At 54.3% G+C, this 17,689-nt stretch overlaps 1 protein-coding gene across 1 annotated transcript; it reads right to left on the reverse strand.

Moving 5' to 3' along the window:
• Positions 1-1,421: 1,421 nt before the first annotated feature.
• On the reverse strand, positions 1,422-15,720 carry ESYT1 (extended synaptotagmin 1). The gene is made up of 31 exons (XM_021687243.1): positions 15,239-15,720; positions 13,566-13,607; positions 13,260-13,394; positions 13,061-13,134; positions 12,864-12,936; positions 12,618-12,707; positions 12,390-12,445; positions 11,840-11,963; positions 11,576-11,752; positions 11,367-11,449; positions 11,011-11,059; positions 10,793-10,879; positions 10,614-10,706; positions 10,314-10,385; positions 10,043-10,129; positions 8,496-8,645; positions 8,015-8,170; positions 7,712-7,888; positions 7,468-7,550; positions 7,294-7,342; positions 7,101-7,190; positions 6,923-7,018; positions 6,366-6,437; positions 6,187-6,273; positions 3,591-3,731; positions 3,337-3,479; positions 3,157-3,255; positions 2,942-3,073; positions 2,745-2,850; positions 2,475-2,524; positions 1,422-2,279 (listed from the first exon to the last, which is right to left on the reverse strand). Exons 1-31 carry the CDS (start codon positions 15,626-15,628, stop codon positions 2,240-2,242), a joined length of 3,303 nt encoding a protein of 1,100 aa, XP_021542918.1. The 5' UTR covers positions 15,629-15,720; the 3' UTR covers positions 1,422-2,239.
• Between the last annotated feature and the right edge of the window lie 1,969 nt (positions 15,721-17,689).

Below are 17,689 nucleotides of genomic sequence, written 5' to 3' on the forward strand. Positions count from 1 at the left end.
TCTAGTTTTCCCAGTGCCATTTATTAAAGAGACTATCCTTTCCCCATTCTCTAGAATACTTGGCTCCTTTGTCATAAAGTAGTTAGCCTTACGCAGATAACCCCTGCTTTGTGAAAGTTCACGTTAGGCCACTTTGCTTTTAAGAAAGACCTACATTGGGCGCCTGGGTGGCTCAGTCCGTTAAGCGACTGCCTTCGGCTCAGGTCACGATCCTGGAGTCCCGGGATCGAGTCCCGCGTCGGGCTCCCTGCTCGGCGGGGAGTCTGCTTCTCCCTCTGACCCTCCCCCTCTCATGCTCTCTGTCTCTCATTGTGTCTCTCGCAAATAAATAAAATATTTAAAAAAAAAAAAAAAAAAGAAAGACCTACATTAAGACTTGTTTTCACTAACCAAAAGAAATCCGAAGGGGATTTTTGCTTTTACGAAGAAGGGTAAAAAGCAAAAATGTCATTCAGCTTTTGTTTTGCCAGTGAGCCATCATGGAGGCAGTGAGCACCCCACACTGGGAGAGCGGCCCCCCAAGTTTCTTCCTAGGCATACATGCAGCATCCGAATGCCAGAGCTTTGGACTAGGAGCATCTGTGCCTTATTTGAATTTATTTTGTATGTCCGTTAGCAAGACGTGTCTGAGACGCCTAAAAGAGATTATTTGTGGGGTCTGGGAATTCTCAAAAATTTCTCCGTCTAAATTAACGGTAATTGATTTTTCACTTTATATCAGTCATTTTGGTGTACAGAAGGTTTCACAGGAACGCTGTACTTTCAGATAGCAGGGGAAGCCTGTATGGTGTGGGTTTGTTTCTGGGCTCTCTGTTCTGTTTATCTGTGTGTTTTTATGCCAACACCATACCGTTTTGATTACTGTAGCTTTATCACATAGTGTGATGCCTCTGGCTTTGTTCTTCTCAAGATTGCTCTGGCTGTTTGGGGACTTTTGTGGTTCCATACACATTTTATGGTTCCATACACATTTTAGGATTATTTCTGTGGAAGATGCCATTGGACTCTTGATAGGGAGCGCATTGACTCTCTAGCTTGTTTTGGATAGTATGGCCATTTTAACAATACTTGCGTCCCTGAGCATGGAATGTCGTGTCATTTATTTGTGTCTTCAGTTCCTTTCCTTAATGTCGCAAACTTTTCAGTGTACGGGTCTTTCACCTCCTTGGTTAAATTTATTTCTAGGTATTTTATTCTCTTTGAAGCAATTGTAAGTGGGATTGTTTTACCTAATAGCCGTTGGTATATAGAAATGCGACAGATTTTTTATGTTGATTTTGTATCCTGCAACTTTACTGAATTTTTAGTTCTAACGGTTTTTTGGTGGAGCCTTTAGGATTTCCTCTATGTAATATGTCACCTGCAAATAGTGACAGTAGGCTGGAATCCCTGTCCTTAAGAAAAAGAGCCACAGCTCGTTTGAGTATAATGTTTAATATAAGATACAGAGGATTGGCAGAGTTGGTGCAAAACCAAGAGATTCGGTTCTAGTCAGTGAGATAACAGCCTAGACACCTGAACCAAATACCGGCCCGGCTGGCTCCAGTCCTCCAAGGCCCACCGCAAGGCACCAGCCAGAGGCCCAAGACTGATAGAGATTCTAAGTCTTCAAGTAGTGGCTGAGTGTTCTCGTTCCCAGAGTGAATCAAAAGACTGGCCCTAGTCATCACAGCAGGTGTAATTTTCGGGACAGACTTGAGGAGAAGGGGGGCGCAGAACTGGACACGGGGACCTGGGTTACCGTACGCTGACGACACGCAGTAGTCCCAGAGGCTCTTGGCTTGAGTGGTTAGCCCGTCCACCTTCCCACCCATGGCTATGCCCTCCCTGACCGTGCATGGTAGGGAAGAAGGCGGCCATCCGATTAAGGAGAAGAGGTCTTTCCAGAAGCTGTATTTGGCATAAGCGAAGGCCACTGTCGGCGCTGCCAGCGGCTGGCACAGGCACAGAGGGCCCTGAGGAGTTGGGCTGAAAGGAGGAGACTGTGCAGGCGGAGCGGGAAACAGCCAGCTTGGCTCTCTGCCCCGGGAGCCCAGAAGGATAAAGGCCATGCAGTAAAGGGCGACATGTGGTCCTCCTCTTTGGTCAGGCAAAGGCCCCAGCGCGGGCCTGGGAGGTGAGAGGGCTGAGGGGCACAGACTCTGCCCTCGGGCCCTAGCTTTAGGCTCATCACATTGAGGTGGTGATGCAGCGAGGGGCAAGGCAAGGAGACGGTGGTCAGGCTGGGAATCTTTGGCTCCTAGGAGCTGCCCTTGTCCTTGTCATCCACGAGGTCATACCTGTGGGAAGAAGCAGAGAAGGCTCAGGTAGAAAGGGGACTTGCGTCCTCTTAGAAATGAAGCATGACCCAAGGGCTCTTGTACTGCAGACAGTCACTGGTTCTCCCCTCAGCATGCATTCTTTTCTCCCTTCCCATGACTGGGATTTCTCCTGCTTAAGTCTCCAGGCCCACCCCCAGCCCACCAGATACTCACCACTGGGCCGCTCCCTGGGAAAGGTCTAGCTCAGCAAGGTCCAGCTGCACCTGCATTGGAGGATGGTGGGGGCCAGATGTTACTCTGAGGTCTCCAGAGACCACATCCCATCGTCACACACTCCTGCTCCAGACCAGTGCCGAGGGGATCAGGCCACACGTATAGGAGTGTCACCTGCGGTGCTTCCTCCCTAAGTCCCTGAGGGATGACAGCCTTGCTCCCAGCAGCTCCCAAGCCTTACCTCCGCCTTGCTCATCCTCGCCCTCTTACCTTCCCCAGCAGCTCACGCTCTCTTGACATGAAGGAGGAATTAGACTTCACAGAGACATCCAGCTTTCGCTTCAGGGCCTCGTCCAGGAGCAGTTCCCACTCAAATCTGGCGGAGGGGGGTGCGGGGGGAGCTGGGTGTTAGAGGCAGGGGCTCCCTCCCGAGCCGCCCAGCTCCACCTGAATGCCTACTGACTGACCGTTCATTGAATTCAGGGCTTAGGGTCCTCTTCTTCTGTGAGGTCTTCCTCTTGGTGCCCCGGTTCTTGTCTGGCAGTAGCAACAGTGACACATAGGGGTCAGGGGGCTCCCGTCCATTCTGTCGAAGGGCCCTGCACAGGAAGATGAAGGTGAGAAGGCAGCCCAGAGGGAGGGCGGCCAGGAGCCAGGACGGGAGGGCGGACGGGGGTCTCACCGGCAGCTGTGAACGATGCTGACCAGCTTCCGTTCTTCACTGTAGTACCAGACGGTCAGTCTCACCTGGCCCAGCGGCCCGGCTGGGGCCTCCAGCGCGCTGTGGGGAGACGGAGGCAGGGCTGGGAGGGGGCAGGGCCCAGGGAGCGCGCAGCTCGTCCTCCACGTTCCGGCCCCTCACCTGTCACCGTGTGGCAGGCGCTGCCGCAGCCCGGGCGCTGAGGAGGCGCTGGGCGGGAGCCCCCCGCCGAGCTCCGGGTCTTCGCTCAGAGAGGAGCGGCTGCGGCTGTGCGCTTCCACCCCCGAGTGCTGCGACACCAGGATCTGGGCAGGCGAGAGAGCGGTGACTGGGCCGGGCCCCGCTCAGCGCCCCGGCTGTGAGAACACGGCCCCTGGTCTCCGTCCCCCCTCGGCCCGTCAGGTCCTGGCACTCACCCCAAGCTGTGCCCTCAGCAGCACCTGCCCTTGACCACTGTTAAGCGTGAACCAGCGGTCCAGGCAGAGCTGGTCAGCCGCGAGTAGCTCCGAGAGGGGCAGGGAGAACGAGCCCAGTGTGCCCATCCCCTCACCCCGAACCTGTGGAATCAAGAGGCAAACGATTTAACCCTGGTGTTCTAGGTCCAAACGCTTGGGTGGTTTTGGAGAGAGACTCCCCTTTGTCACGGCCACAGGGCAGCCATGTTGCTGGCCCCGCTTCCTTCCCTAACCAGACTGGACTGTGCTCTACTTCCTGAGCTGTCACAGATCACACCCGAGGGCTGTAATAGCTACACAGGGTGGAGAAAAAGCACAGCCAACATGGAATTGCATGGCTCCTGCCCATCCACCCCTCATTTCCACACTCCAGATGGACGGACCTGCAAACCCTTCCTGTCTTCTGAGTTCTAGCATCATTCTAGCTAATATGCCTGTATCTCTCCCGATTTGCCAGCTTTAGTGTCTCCTCATTCCCGGCTGTGCGAGGACAGGAACGGAGCTCACGGACATCTCTGCTAGTGCTGGGAACAGTTACGTTTTTCTAAGGTCTCTTGGTTTCTGTTGACGTAATTCTCTAATTATTTTACCAATTTCAGAAGGTCTTTGACTCCTCACACTCCACAAGAGGAAAAGCATCCATATATATACATATATATTTTTAAAGATTTTATTTATTTATTTGAGAGAGAGAGAATGAGAGAGAGCACATGAGAGGGGGGAGGGTCAGAGGGAGAAGCAGACTCCCTGGCAAGCAGGGAGCCCGATGCGGGACTCGATCCAGGGACTCCAGGATCATGACCTGAGCCGAAGGCAGTCGCTTAACCAACTGAGCCACCCAGGCGCCCCGCATCCCTATATTACCTCCAGCCCCCTCTCCCGGCTCGCATACCTCTTTACTTTTGTTCACCCTTCAACCCCGTGAAATCCAGTTTCTACTCCATTCGTGCCACTGAAGTTGCTCCAAATATCAGTTACCTCAGTTTCAAAGTCAGTCATAGTCATCTCATTTTGTTTCTCCGAAACATTTGGCCACTTCCTATCTTTTCAGACCCCCTTCTGTCCTGGCAAATGCCCCCCTGCCCCGGCGACACCTCAGGCCCTTTGGCCCTCTTCCTCCGTCTGCTCCATCACTGCGTCACTGCTCAACCGTCCCTCCTGGGTCTTCTCACTCTCTAGGCCCTCAGGCTGCTTGTTCACACCCGGGACTACAGGTGCTACGGGGGCTTGCCCATGGTGCTCAAACGAGGGAGAGGCAAGAACACCATACCTTCTGAATGGCTGTCTCCCCTTGGATGGTCTCAGAGATCTCAAATTCAAAAACTCCTGCTTTGCGACTGCCTTCGGCTCAGGTCATGATCCCGGAGTCCTGGGATCGAGTCCCACGTCGGGCTCCCTGCTCAGCGGGGAGTCTGCTTCTCCCTCTGACCCTACCCCCTCTTGGGCTCTCTCTCTCTCACTCTCTCTCTCTCAAATAAATAAAATCCTTAAAAAAAACAAAACAAAACAAAAAACTCCGGCTTTGTCCATTCCCTGTGTTAGCAATGGCACCCTTCTCTGTCCCGCTACCCCAGGCGAAAAACCCAGGAGTCCACTTCTAGGCTGTTCCTTCTTTCTCCCCCCATGTCAAAATAACCACCACTAAATACCATCGGCCGGATGCCTGGGTGGCTCAGTCGTTAAGCGTCAGCCTTCGGCTCAGGTCATGGTCCCGGGGTCCTGGGATCGAGCCCCGCATTGGGCTCCCTGCTCGGTGGGAAGCTTGCTTCTCCCTCTCCCACTCCCCTTGCTTGTGTTCCTGCTCTCTCTCTTTCTGTCAAATAAAATCTTTAGGGCGCCTGGGTGGCTCAGTTGGTTGGGCAACTGCCTTCAGCTCAGGTCATGATCCCGGAGTCCCGGGATCGAGTCCCGCATCGGGCTCCCTGCTCGGCAGGGAGTCTGCTTCTCCCTCTGACCCTCCCCCCTCTCATGCTCTATCTCATTCTCTCTCTCAAATAAATAAAATCTTAAAAAAATTTTTTTAATAAAAAGAAAAAAAATAAAATCTTTAAATAAATAAAATAAAATAAATACCATCGGCCTTCACCATGTCTTGCTTCAGAGCCTGATAGCTGACCTCCCTGCCTCCAGCACCATCTTCCTTTAGTCCACCCTTCGCCCTGCTGTCAGCAGGATCTTTGTAAAGGGCAAATCTGGGTATGTCACCCCTCACTCCTTCAAATGTTTCCCTATGCCTTTAGGATAAATCCACATTCTTAGCATAAGAGTCAGGAGCCCTTTTGCTCCTGCTCCTCTCTGCCTCTTGGATCTAGTTTGCCTTCTTTCTCCTCATTCCCTTCTCAGCCTGAGACTTTTCCTTCTCTTCTTGGTTGGAGCCTGTTTACCCTTAAGCTCGGGGGTCGTCTGGGGCTGCGCTCCTGTCTCGGCCATTTCCCCACAGTGCCTTTCACTGTGGCACTTGTCAAGATAAGAACTAAATCTTCTCTCTGAATGCCCGGTGCGTGGTTCAGTGCCTAGCCCGTGGTGGCAAAATGTTCATAGAATGAATTTATGGTACCTGCAGCTCCAGGCTCTCAGTGTTCGGTTTCCTGATGAGAAAGGAGGCACTCTCGTCCCAGACAGGGGCCGAAGTTTGGGCAATCATCTGGTGGAGATGAGGGGTTATGGTCAGTGCTTGGAACGCTCTCCTCTGCGGCTCTCATCCCTCCCAGATAGCCCCGCGCCATTTCCTAATACCTTCGTCTTATGAGAAGTATCTCCGACGGTGAGAGTAGCGTAAGGGCTGGGAGGCTTGGTCCCTTTTCGGAGCTAGAGAGTATTGCGTTGAATATTTTTTTTTTTTAAAGATTTTATTTATTTATTTGACAGAGAAAGAGCACAAGTAGGCAGAGAGGCAGGCAGAGGGAGAGGGAGAAGCAGGCTCCCCGCTGAGCAGGGAGCCCGACGCGGGGCTTGATCCCAGGACCCTGGGATCATGACCTGAGCCGAAGGCAGCCGCTTAACCGACTGAGCCACCCAGGCGCCCCTATCGCATTGAATACTAAATACGGTCTTACACGGTGAGGCCGATCTCCCACTTCCCTCACAGATCACATCCCAGGCCAGCGAGCAGGTCCCCGTGGTTACTTGACAGCCACCACCCTCCTGGCCTTGAAGAGACCATTCTTCCCACCCCAGCACCACCCTGGGAAAGAGGAATTTGGAATTTACTACTCCAGATGGCCCAGGAGCATCCAAACCTGAGGGAGGCGGAGGAAGGGCCGGGGCTATGGGGCGCGGGGAGCGGGTCTCACCGGCAGCTCGTCCGCCCGCTCCAGATACACCGACAGCAGGGCCGCCGCCAGCTCCGCGCTCTTCTGCGTCTGGATCAGACTGTTCACCTGCAGCACCTGCGGGAGGACACAGCAGGCTTGCGGAGCCGAGCTGGACACGCCGGCGCCCGCCGTGACCCAGCCGGAGCCCCTTCCCTACCTCCTCTAACTCGGCAGCCGTGGGCCGGGGCGTCAGACGCTCCAGACGCAAGTGCAGGCGGCCAGATGGCACGTCCTCCAGGGTCAGCCACTGCGGACGCAGGCGGGCTTAAGACTTCGGGGGGTGGGGACCGAGGGGCTAGGGGACTGAGACGTGGGTCACGGTCAGGAGGGGTCACGAAGGCCTTGCTCACCTCATCGAGGAAGCCGGTGTTGAGGACTGCGGTGAGACTCACTTTGCACCTGTGGAGGAGAGAAAGAGAACAAGAGGCCAGTGGTCAGAGCCAAGCCTCCATCTCCCCAGAGCCAGATTCCCGTGGCCTGCGGAGGCCTCGCCTGCCTTCCCCTCCGGACCCTCACCCTCTCACCTGCCCAGAAAGTCATCCTTGTCCAGGTCCTTGTCAAAAACCTCAATGTCTAGCTCTTGGCCTGGGATTGATGTGACAATCACCTAGTGGGAGAAAACAGTGCAAAGACGGGTTGTGTCTTTTTCTTCTTCAAATGACTAGGAACCTTGCCCTCAACCACCCGAACCCCAGAGGGCTTTCGGACCACTCAGAGCTAGAGGGGAGAAGAAGGGACTCGGAGGAGTCCTGGCTGCTCAGTTCTGACCTCAAAAACCTCATTCCAGCGGGGATTGAGATCTTCCCGAACAACACGGCTCCGGAAGCTTCGTCCTGCCAGCTTTAGTTTGACATAGGGGTCTGACTTGCCCTTCACCAGTCCCCCCAAGAAACGGTCTTTGGCAATCAGGTCCTGGGCCTCTAATACATGGATCCGAAGCACATTCTGCAAAAGGGACAGATAGAGGTACCAGATGGCAGTCAGAGAGAAACCTGTCAAAACCAGCCCTGAACCAGGCTTTGCACACCTAGGCAACAGACCCTAGCTAGTCCTTTCCAGATCTAGACTCACCTCTGTCCCAAAGTGACTATCAGGAGTAGTGTGAGAAGGTCGAGGTGGGACATCCACGCTGCTGCCTGTCTGGGGGCTCTCGCTGTCCAGGTCCCAAGCCCCAGGAGTTCCAGGCACAGTGGGAAAGTACACTTCTGATGAATCCAAGTACAAGATCTGGGGAGGGTGGTGTACTTGTCCAATCGAAGAAGCACAGCGAGCCATCAGCAGGCAAGGGATGTGGGGGTTGGGGGCAGAGCAGAGGCTCGGAAAACGGGTCCCTGCCTTGGCTGGGCTCATCTCTAGAGGGTTCCTTCCACACTCATGCTACTCATACACCATTTTTTCCCCAGTTTGGTCAACAAACATTTTTTTGTGTGCCTGCTAGGTGCTTCCACATACACTAGCTCGTTAGGTCTTAGAGGATTCCTCTTCTTTACTCTTAGTACCAAGGAATCTACAAGGCCCCTCACCACCCTCAGCGCTTCCTCTGTCTCCGTACCCTCATAACCAGTTTCATGTAGAGCCTGGAGTTTGGGCCAGAGCTGCTGAGCTGGAACCACTGGTCCAAGGTGAGTTCAGGGGCAGTCAACAGGCGAGCCAGCGGCAGCGTCAGTGCCCCTAACGTCAGAGCCCTGGAGTCATCCTTCACCTAGAGGCACAGGAAGAGGAGGAAGAGGGGATGTGGTGAAGTAGGAAAACAGAGACATAATCATTTCAATGAAGCATCACTGACCATAAAATCACTTTTATTTTTTATTTATTTTTAAAGATTTTATTTATTTGACAGAGAGAGACACAGCGAGAGAGGGAACACAAGCAGGGGGAGTGGGAGAGGGAGAAGCAGGCCTCCCACTGAGCAGGGAGCCCGATCCGGGGCTTGATCCCAGGACCCTGGGATCATGACCTGAGCCGAAGGCAGACACTTAACGACTGAGCCATCCAGGTGCCCAAAATCACTCATTTTAAGTATACAACTCTCAGGTATGAAGAATGATTCTAGGGACGCCCGGGTGGCTCAGTCGATTAAGCATTTGCCTTTGGCTCAGGTCATGATTCCAGGATCCTGGGATCGAGTCCCACATCAGGCTCCTTGCTCAATGGGGAGCCTGCTTCTCCCTCTGCCTGCCGCTCCCCCCTGCTTGTGTGGTCTCTCCTCGGACAAATAAATAAAATCTTTAAAAAAAAAAATTACTCTGGGGCGCCTGGGTGGCTCAGTCACTTAAGCATCTGCCTTCGGCTCAGGTCATGATCCCAGGGTCCTGGGATGGAGCCTTGCATCAGGCCCCCCGCTCAGCAGGGAGTCTGCTTCTTCCTCTGCCCATCCCCTCTGCTTGTGCACACGTACTTTCTCTCAAAAATAAATTAATTTAAAAAAATGATTCTAAAAGTTTAGGGGTACCTGGGTGGCTCAGTCAGTTAAGCGTCTGCCTTCGGCTCAGGTCATGATCTCCAGGTCCTGGGATCGAGTCCCACGTCAGGCTCCCTGCTCAGTGGGGAGTCTGCTTCTCCCTCTCCCTCTGCCCCTCCCCTCCACTCATGCGCTCTCAAATAAATAAAATATTTAAAAAAGAAGTTTGTTAAGCAATATCTCTACCCAGCATAGGGCTCGAATTCATATCCCCAAGATCAAGAGTTGCATGCTCTTCTAACTGAGCCAGCCAGGTGCCCCTATAAAGAATGATTCTAGAGGGGTGCCTGGGTGGCTCAGCTGGTTGACTGACTCTTGGTTTTGGCTCATATCATGATCTCACGGTCCTGGGATCGAGCCCCGCATCAGGCTCTGCACTCACTGGGGAGTCTGCTTGAGATTCTCTCTCTCCCTCTGTCCTCCAGCCCATTCGCACATGCGCTCTCCAAAATAAAAAAAATATTAAAAAAAATAACGATTCTAGAGAGACCGTTGGGGAAGAGTGGGGAGCATGAAGGAGATGGAGAGTCTAGGTAGATGGACTGGAATATGATCAAAGGGAAGAGGGAGGGACGTGGTACAGACCTGGGAAGGCAGAAGAGGGTATTCAGGAGGGGCTCAGGAGGTGATTATCTCACCTGCACATCAAGCTCCTGGCTTCGAGGATCTTGTAAGAAGAACCGGAAAGCCTCCTCCCACACTGGGCCGTTGGTGCAGTAGACAGCCTGGAGGTGCACAGGGTGGGATCAAGGGTACGTACTGCAGTACCATTCCTGTTTTTCCAGAAAATCTTTGCCTTTACAGGCAGCCCAAAGGGGAGACTTCATCCCAAGGACAGTCCTCCCACCCAGATGTGTGTGCGTGCGCGCGCGCACACACAATCTCCCACAATGCTGTCCTAGCCCTCACCTTGCTCTCCTGGGTCATATCCTGAATTGACAGTTGTACCATGGGGTTGGGTTCCTTGTTCCCCTTCTTCAGCTGTGGGGGTAGAATTCAGAAGTCACCATCTTGGGTGTTTTTGGTTTTGTCTCGGTGAAGGAAGGTGGGCTCTCAGAATCTTTTCCCTGAGGTGGCTCTGATCCCCTCCTTGGAACCCTTGTGTTACATGCCGCTGCTTCTGAAGCCGAGTGGGGGAGGGGCAAGAGCGGGTATGGGAATGCTGCATCCAGAGCTTCCTGTTCAGCCGCCCTCAGAAGCCACACTCACAGGAAGATCCTGGGCCCGATCCAGATAGACAACTAAGATGGCGGCTGATGGGGGCTCTGGGCGGGAGGAGATTCCTCGATTCCACTGCAGAACCTGGAGGGAAGGTGGCGGTGGGAGTAGTCAGACCCTTGCCCTCTAGTCCTCGATATTTCCAGCTTCCTATTTCCCACGTTGGTTACCTGCTCCAGTTTTTCTGCATTTGGTAAAAGTGACAGCCATTCTAGCTTTAAGTGAACTTGGCCTTGCCCACCTTGCAGAGGAAACCACTGGCGGAAGAGGCAGAAGAAAGTGAGGTATAACAGAGATCAGATACTCACACAACCTCTTCCCCACCAATGTAGCAAGACGTCAGCCCAGTGGGTGAGACCCCGCTCCCTCTTCCTCTTCTCTAACTTACATCATCCAGTACCGCAGCCTGCAACACCTTCCCCACGTCCAGCTTCATCCTGGGGGGGGGGGGTAGTGAGTAGGGAAAAAGGGGAGACTTGTAACTAGGAGCGTGTCATGGGTCCTCCATTCACCCACCTAGAAATAAGTGGCCAATCTCAGACTCCCTTATACTCAGCAGATACTCTGTGTGCGTGTGTGCGCACGTGCGTGTGTGTGTACACGGGCACGCATGGTGGAGGCGAGGGGTGGAGAGGGCGGGAAGGAAAATGATACACAATTCTCAGGTCTGGAAAAGGACCGTAATTACCTCTGTGACCCTGGTAGCACTGAGGCTTTAGAATCCTAACACAGGCAGAGTCTCACCTGCCCAGAAAGTCATCTTTGTCTGGATCCTTGTCAAACACCTCCACCTCGATCTCCTGCCCTGGGACCTCATGCACCATCACCTGAAGGACACACAGGGACAAGGGTCTCATGGGCTACATTATGAGGATCACCCAGTCAGCATCTTCTCTCACGGCTGGTCCCCAGGGCCTCCCCCATTTGACAGTCCCACTCCTCAGCTATCCCACCTCGTAAGTCTCTCCCCACTGGGGGTTGAGGTCCTCATCAATGACTCGACTGCAGAATGCCTGGGTGCCCACTCGCACAAGTGCATATGGGTCTGACTTGCCCTCAATCAGGCCCTTCACGTATTTGTCCTTGGAGCCCAGGCCTCGGGCAGCCAGCAGGTGAATCCGAATAATGCCCTGTGCAGAGGAATCAGATCATGAGAAACTAAGGACCCAGAAGAGGTTCCTGAGAGGAGGACTTATTGGATGGGGGAGAGGCCATACCCTGGGAAGAGGGGAACGCAACTGGGCCACATCATGAAGGTCAGGCACAAGGGGCACCAATAATCGGTTGGGCAACACCAGGAAGGTGGCAATGGAGTCCATGATCATGGTGTCAGAGAGGGAGCTGAACGGGGGAGTAGAAAAGGAGGTGAGTGTGGCCCCAACTTCCAATATCCCCCCAACCCCAGCTCCGTTTCCCACAACCAAGAGAGACCTAAAGCTAGAGGGACATCCTTTCTTGAGAATCCTTTTTTGCTACTCTTCTACCCGGATCCCCCACCTACTGCTCTGAACCTTCACTGCCGTCCCAGCTCTTCGTTTTCTGTTTACCCCATGGAGCAGCCTGCAGCCCTCTTCACTCTCTACCCAAACGTGTGCTCCCCCACAGGAGGAAAGTCACAGTATGGAACTTCTCAGGGGTATTTGTCATCTCTCCAGCTAGGATGATCAAGGCTCCTGGAGGGTACTGGCTGCATCGTTTACTGTTTTGTATCCCAAAAACCTGCAGCCCAGGGCTGGAACATTTAGGTGCTCAATAAATCCTTGACACCTGAGTCCTGGGATATCCAGGAGGTTGGTCATCCCCGTCCAGTTGATATCTAGGGTCTGGAAGGAAAGAGCAGTGGGATCAGGACAGAGGACTTGGTGGCATGGTCACACCCATCCAACAGTTGCCAGACCCCTCAGCCCTTTCTCCCCCAAGCCCCAGAGCTGGCCACCGTCTCCCTCCCAATCCTGTTTTCCCTGCTTCCCCATTCCCCTCAATGTTTTCCCTTACCGGGCGTCGGATGAAGAACATCGACACAGCCCCCACGATAGGAAGGTCCCCCATGAGTGGCTCAAGAATCACCCGTAAGACACCATGTAGCTGGGGCAAGAGAAGAACATAGCATTTCTCCACAAAACGCCGCCTTTCTGCCCCAAACTTCCCCAGCCTTGGTTTTTCCAACCTCCCACTTCCCCACATCTGATGAAATTTAGGGCAAAGGCTTCCTATTATGGGGGCCCCTGACATCTGCCCCACCTGCATGCCTTTGATTCCTGCTTTGCAGAAATATTTCTTCACTTCCACATCAATTTGCACATCACCTACATAACTGGCGGTTGATAAGAAAGAGAACAGAGAGTTGGTACTGCGCTGAACTGAGGGGAGAGGGGATGAAGTGGTCAGAGTGACCAGGATCCTGTTGAATGGGAGGCTGGAAGAATGAGCGGTATTACCTGACGTTCAAATCCAACAGGATCTGCTCTTTGCTCCGACCAGGGTGAACCTTGACGCCTACGATACGAAATGGCTGTGGAGAGATAAATTCTTAAGAGAGAGAAAAGGGAAAGGGGGGAGTATCTCAGCCCCTTCTGGGCCACCCACCTTCCCTGCCCTGTCTCCTTCCTCCCGTTACTTTCCTTCCTACGCACATACCTTTTCACCCAGTTCCACTCGTGTAAATGTAAATGTCTGCAGATGGGTGTTAGAGCCTCGAACAGCCGGGGCCACAGTTTCAGCCAGAAGCTTCTCCATGTACTGCCCCAGAAAGGGCCACACCTGGGCCACAATCTGGAAGGAGAGGGAACCTGTCATAGGAGAGCCTAATCATCCCCCTAAAGACAAGTTCCTTCAGAATCCTGCCTACAGAGGGCACTGGGGCTAGACCTGAAGCATGACAGGGTCTGGCTAGAGAAACGAATCCCATTCCCCTCTCATGAAAAACAGAAAATCAGTGCTCACCTTATTTAGCCACTCAGCCTTTTCCACATCTGGAAAGCTGACCTGGAGGCAAGGAAGGGGGAGAGAGAGATGAGTACAGCCTCCACCTGGGGTTTCCTACTAAGATGCTGGGTGGCACGCCCACAGAGGAAAAGAGAAGCTGTGACAGGACCTCCTCACACCCAGGGTTTGGTGGTGGTGGTGGTGGTGGGTGCTGGGATGTCCAGAGCATTCACTCCTCCACAGGGTTTGGGGGTGCCGCGGCCTGATGGGGGGCCCTGACAGGCTGTGGGCCACGCAAAGTTGCTTTGCGGACAGCTGGGGGATGTGAAATGATGACAGCTGCTGGAGCAGCGGGGGAGGGAGGAGAGGCCACATTCTTTCTGGAGGGGGAGGTCCTGACAAATCAGAGTTTAAGGAGGAAATCCTGGGATTGGAGAAGTCCTGGTCCCTTTTTGCAGCCTTCCCACCTCACCTCGGACTGGAGCTGCTTCTACACCAAGAAGGTGAAGAGGGAAGCAGCTCCTAGAGTTAGAGAGGGGCCAGAAGAGCTATTTAGGCCCTAGCCGTGTTGTTTTTCTTCTACTTCATCAGTGTGACTCCTTTTATGGGAAAGAAGGACACCTGTGCTTTGTGTTGGGGAGGAAGAGGGACAGCCGCTTCAGGAAGGAGACTGCTTTCCATGATGCGGAGCAGGAGGAACAAAGACAGTTGCTGCCTGGGCTGCACGTCCCCTGGGACGAGGTCTCCCCCTTCCCCCTCTCCAGTCCCGGGCCTGAGCAGCATGGCCCTATCTGCCTAGTGTCAACTTTGGTTCCTCTCCTCGGCCATTCTCCCCCCAGACTGGCGCCTCTGCTGGGAAGGGCAGGAAAGCGGAGGCGGGGAGGGGCCGGGTAACGGGCGCTGCCCCAGCAGGGCTGGAGAGAAGGCAGGAGGCGAGGGCGCGCAGACCTAGGGCCCGGGTGCCCGGACCCAGCCGGCGCGGCGCGCAGTCCGGAAAAGGGTGGGGCCGACCAGGGCCGTGGAGTGTGGGCAGCGGGCACTGCAGCAGCCGCACTACCCTGCCCCCCGCACCCCCGCCCTGCGTCCCGCAGGCGCCTCTGCTGCGCTGCGGCCCAACTGCCTGGGGCTGGAAGGCGAGGGCGGGGGGGTCGGTCGGGGGCGGCGGTTCTCCTGGGCAGTGCTCCTGGGCCTGGGTCCCGGCGGGTCCCCGGGGATAAGAGCGGGAAAAGGGAGAACCTTATGGCCTTATATAGGCAAAAAAAAAAAAAAAAAAGTCTCAAGGAAGACTGGAGAGACGAGGGAAGCGCCTGAGCCGCAACGGGGATGTCCGGGAGCAGCAAGGCGCGAGCGGCACCAGAAGCGAGGAACGCTCAAGCAGCATGGCTAGGAGGGCGGGCCACGGCTGAGACCGGCTCCCCAGATGTTCTTACTGCTTGCCCAGGAGCAGAGGAAGAAGTCCTGACTCTGTGGAAGGATCGGGATCTGGGCGTGCGGAAAGGAGGGGGGAGGAGGAAGAGTGGCTACTCGGTCCCAAGAGTGGCGCGTCCCAGCAGGCAGGCGGCTAGCGGGGCGAGAGGGGAGTCTCCCTCCCGTGGTCCCAGGATGGGGAGCTGCCTTTAGGGACAGGAGGGAGACCCCTAGAACCGGGGGACTAGGAGGGGGACTATGCAGCACTGAGGGTGCTCGCTCACCCAGGCAGGTAGCTCTCGATGGCTCATATAAAGTGTTTTCGCCGTGAGCCGCTCCTCGTCGTCCAGCAGCTGCCGCGCTGCTCGAAGGCTCCGTTCTTTCTCATCGCGGACCCGGCGCCAGCCCAGGTAGAGGGCGAGACCGAAGAGCACGAAACCCACGCTGAGTCCCACTGCGCCGGCCAGGTACACCGGCACCAGCACCAGCAGCCGCCGCCCGAACGAAGTCAGCAGCGCCAGGGCCTCGCCCGCCGCGCCTGGGCCGGCAGGTTGGTTCCCAGAACTCAGGTCCGGCTTTGTGTGAGCGGCGGGGGGCTGGTCAGGGGGTTCGGAGGGAGCAGAGGGCTGGTCCACGAGGCTGGGACCGGAGCCGTCTCCAGGAGAGCGCTCCATGGTGCCGCCTCTGGGAGGACCCGCCCGACCCAGAGACCAGCTGGAGGTTGCTTCGTCTAGCGCCCAGCGGCCCCCTGCAAACACTAAACCGCACACTGCGGGAAGGGACCCTAAGCCACGCCCCCTCGATCTGACGGCTCGGGTTGGCCGGCGCTGCACAAACCAAGGTGGAGTCAAAAGATAGAAACCCTGCCCCTCTTCCGCCGGGAGCCGGTAAGGTTCGGCAGAGGGAGGACCTCCTTGATTAGACCGGCGTGCCAAGATGGGCGGTCTGGGACGGCGGGAAAGGGAGGAAAGAGGCTACAGAGCGGCACTTGATTGGTCAGAAAGAGAAGGAGGCGTGGCGTACCGTTTAAAGAGAGGCGGACCAGGCGCTCCCCCACGTGGGATTGGAGTGCCTGCGGTATGACGTCATGCGGAGCCGCACCGCCAATTACTCTGTTTTACAGGGACTTGGGGTTGCCAAGTTGAGGGGTTGTGGAGGATCAGAATTTACTTCCACTCCATTCGGACGGTTTGGGAAGATTTGTCTGGGATTCCTACATGTTCGTTTGTCAGTTTTCCCTAGTCTTCATACTCTAGGTACATTACTTATCCTTCGGTGTTTCCCTGGCTGTCCTTAAAAAAGAAAAGGAAAACACCCCATTTGGAATGAAAATGTTCGATGACCGACCCTGGCTATCCTGTCCCCTCCTGTACTTTGTGCAGTGCAACGATAGCCGCTAGAAAAAACTGGAAAATACGAGAATTACAGAGTTGAGATTACCCAGCCTTCAGGAAAGAGAGGGAGAGAGAGAACGGCGTGACTAGGAAGTGAGGCTTTATTTTTTTAAGAAATCTCCAAGATTTAGTTATTTCTATCATAGAGAACAAGTTAAATTGGCTCCCAAAAGGTGGGGGGAGGGGAGAGGCCTCAGCTGCAGCGGATTTGATTACATTTTCCAAGAATTTCCTGACCCTGTGGAACTGCTAGGACACTAAAATGAGAAATCAAGAGTAATGAGACAATTCTGTTTCTTATTTGCCTGAGTTGGAAGGAAAGTTCGGAATACAGTCAGACCTAAACTAGTGCAATTCCATGTTGTACTGTGTAAGTTTAGGAAGGGAGAAGTGCAGGGTATATTGCTGACCACTGTTACTAGTTAACTGCACTTAGGAGTGTTGTCCAGGGACTTAGAAACTAAACTGGAAGCCCAGGAGGGAAGAGTTGGTTATAAAATGATTATCTTTTAATGCAGTATATGTGGGGCTTGTGTTATTGTTTGGTGCAGCAGGGGAGGTAGGGTTGATTGGTGGGGAGAGCCTAGATCTGCAGCTGATAAGTATTATCTGCCTCTGCAGGGCACAGATTTCATCAGACTGTGTTTCACTGTTTAAAACCTATCCCTGGGGGCACCTGGGTGGCTCAGATGGTTAAGGTTCTGCCTTCGGCTCAGGTCATGATCCCAGGGTCCTGGGATCGAGCCCCAGATCGGGCTCCTGGCTCAGCGGGGAGCCTGCTTCTCCCTCTCCCCCTGCTCATGCTGTGTGTGTGTGTGTGTGTCTCAAATGAATAAATAAAATCTTAAAAATAAAAAATAAAACCTATCCCTGCTCAGCCTTACCCCCTTAAATTTTCCCACTTCCCCTTCTCTACTTCCCTGAGGCTAACAGTATCTGGAGTGCTTCCTTCGGTGTGCAGAACTGCACACGGAACAGCTTTCTATCTCCTGTGTGCATCTTCCATGTTCTCAGAGGTAAGCAGGTAGGAAGGAGCTCCTGGAGTTTGGAAGAAGTAAGGGTGACCTGCTCACCAACTGAAGAAGCAGAACTACAGCAGGAAAATGGATGAGCCTCCTTAGACGGAAACCTCTCTGTAAACTGAAATTTGCCAAGCACTGGAGTAGGAGGAGCAGGTCACTTAGGCAAGGGGGTGGAGAGCGCGACCAAAGGGGTTTCCTTTCCAAGCTTCTCCACTTTCTCACCCCACCTGGATCATCAGACCCTTCTACTAAAGACAGTCTCTGGAAGACAAAAGCCCATCGTCAGGAAGGTCTCTTCCCAGCTGGGGCCCAGGAGCCA

The sequence above is a fragment of the Neomonachus schauinslandi genome, chromosome 5, assembly GCF_002201575.2.
Source record: "Neomonachus schauinslandi chromosome 5, ASM220157v2, whole genome shotgun sequence".
Lineage (NCBI taxonomy): Eukaryota > Metazoa > Chordata > Mammalia > Carnivora > Phocidae > Neomonachus > Neomonachus schauinslandi.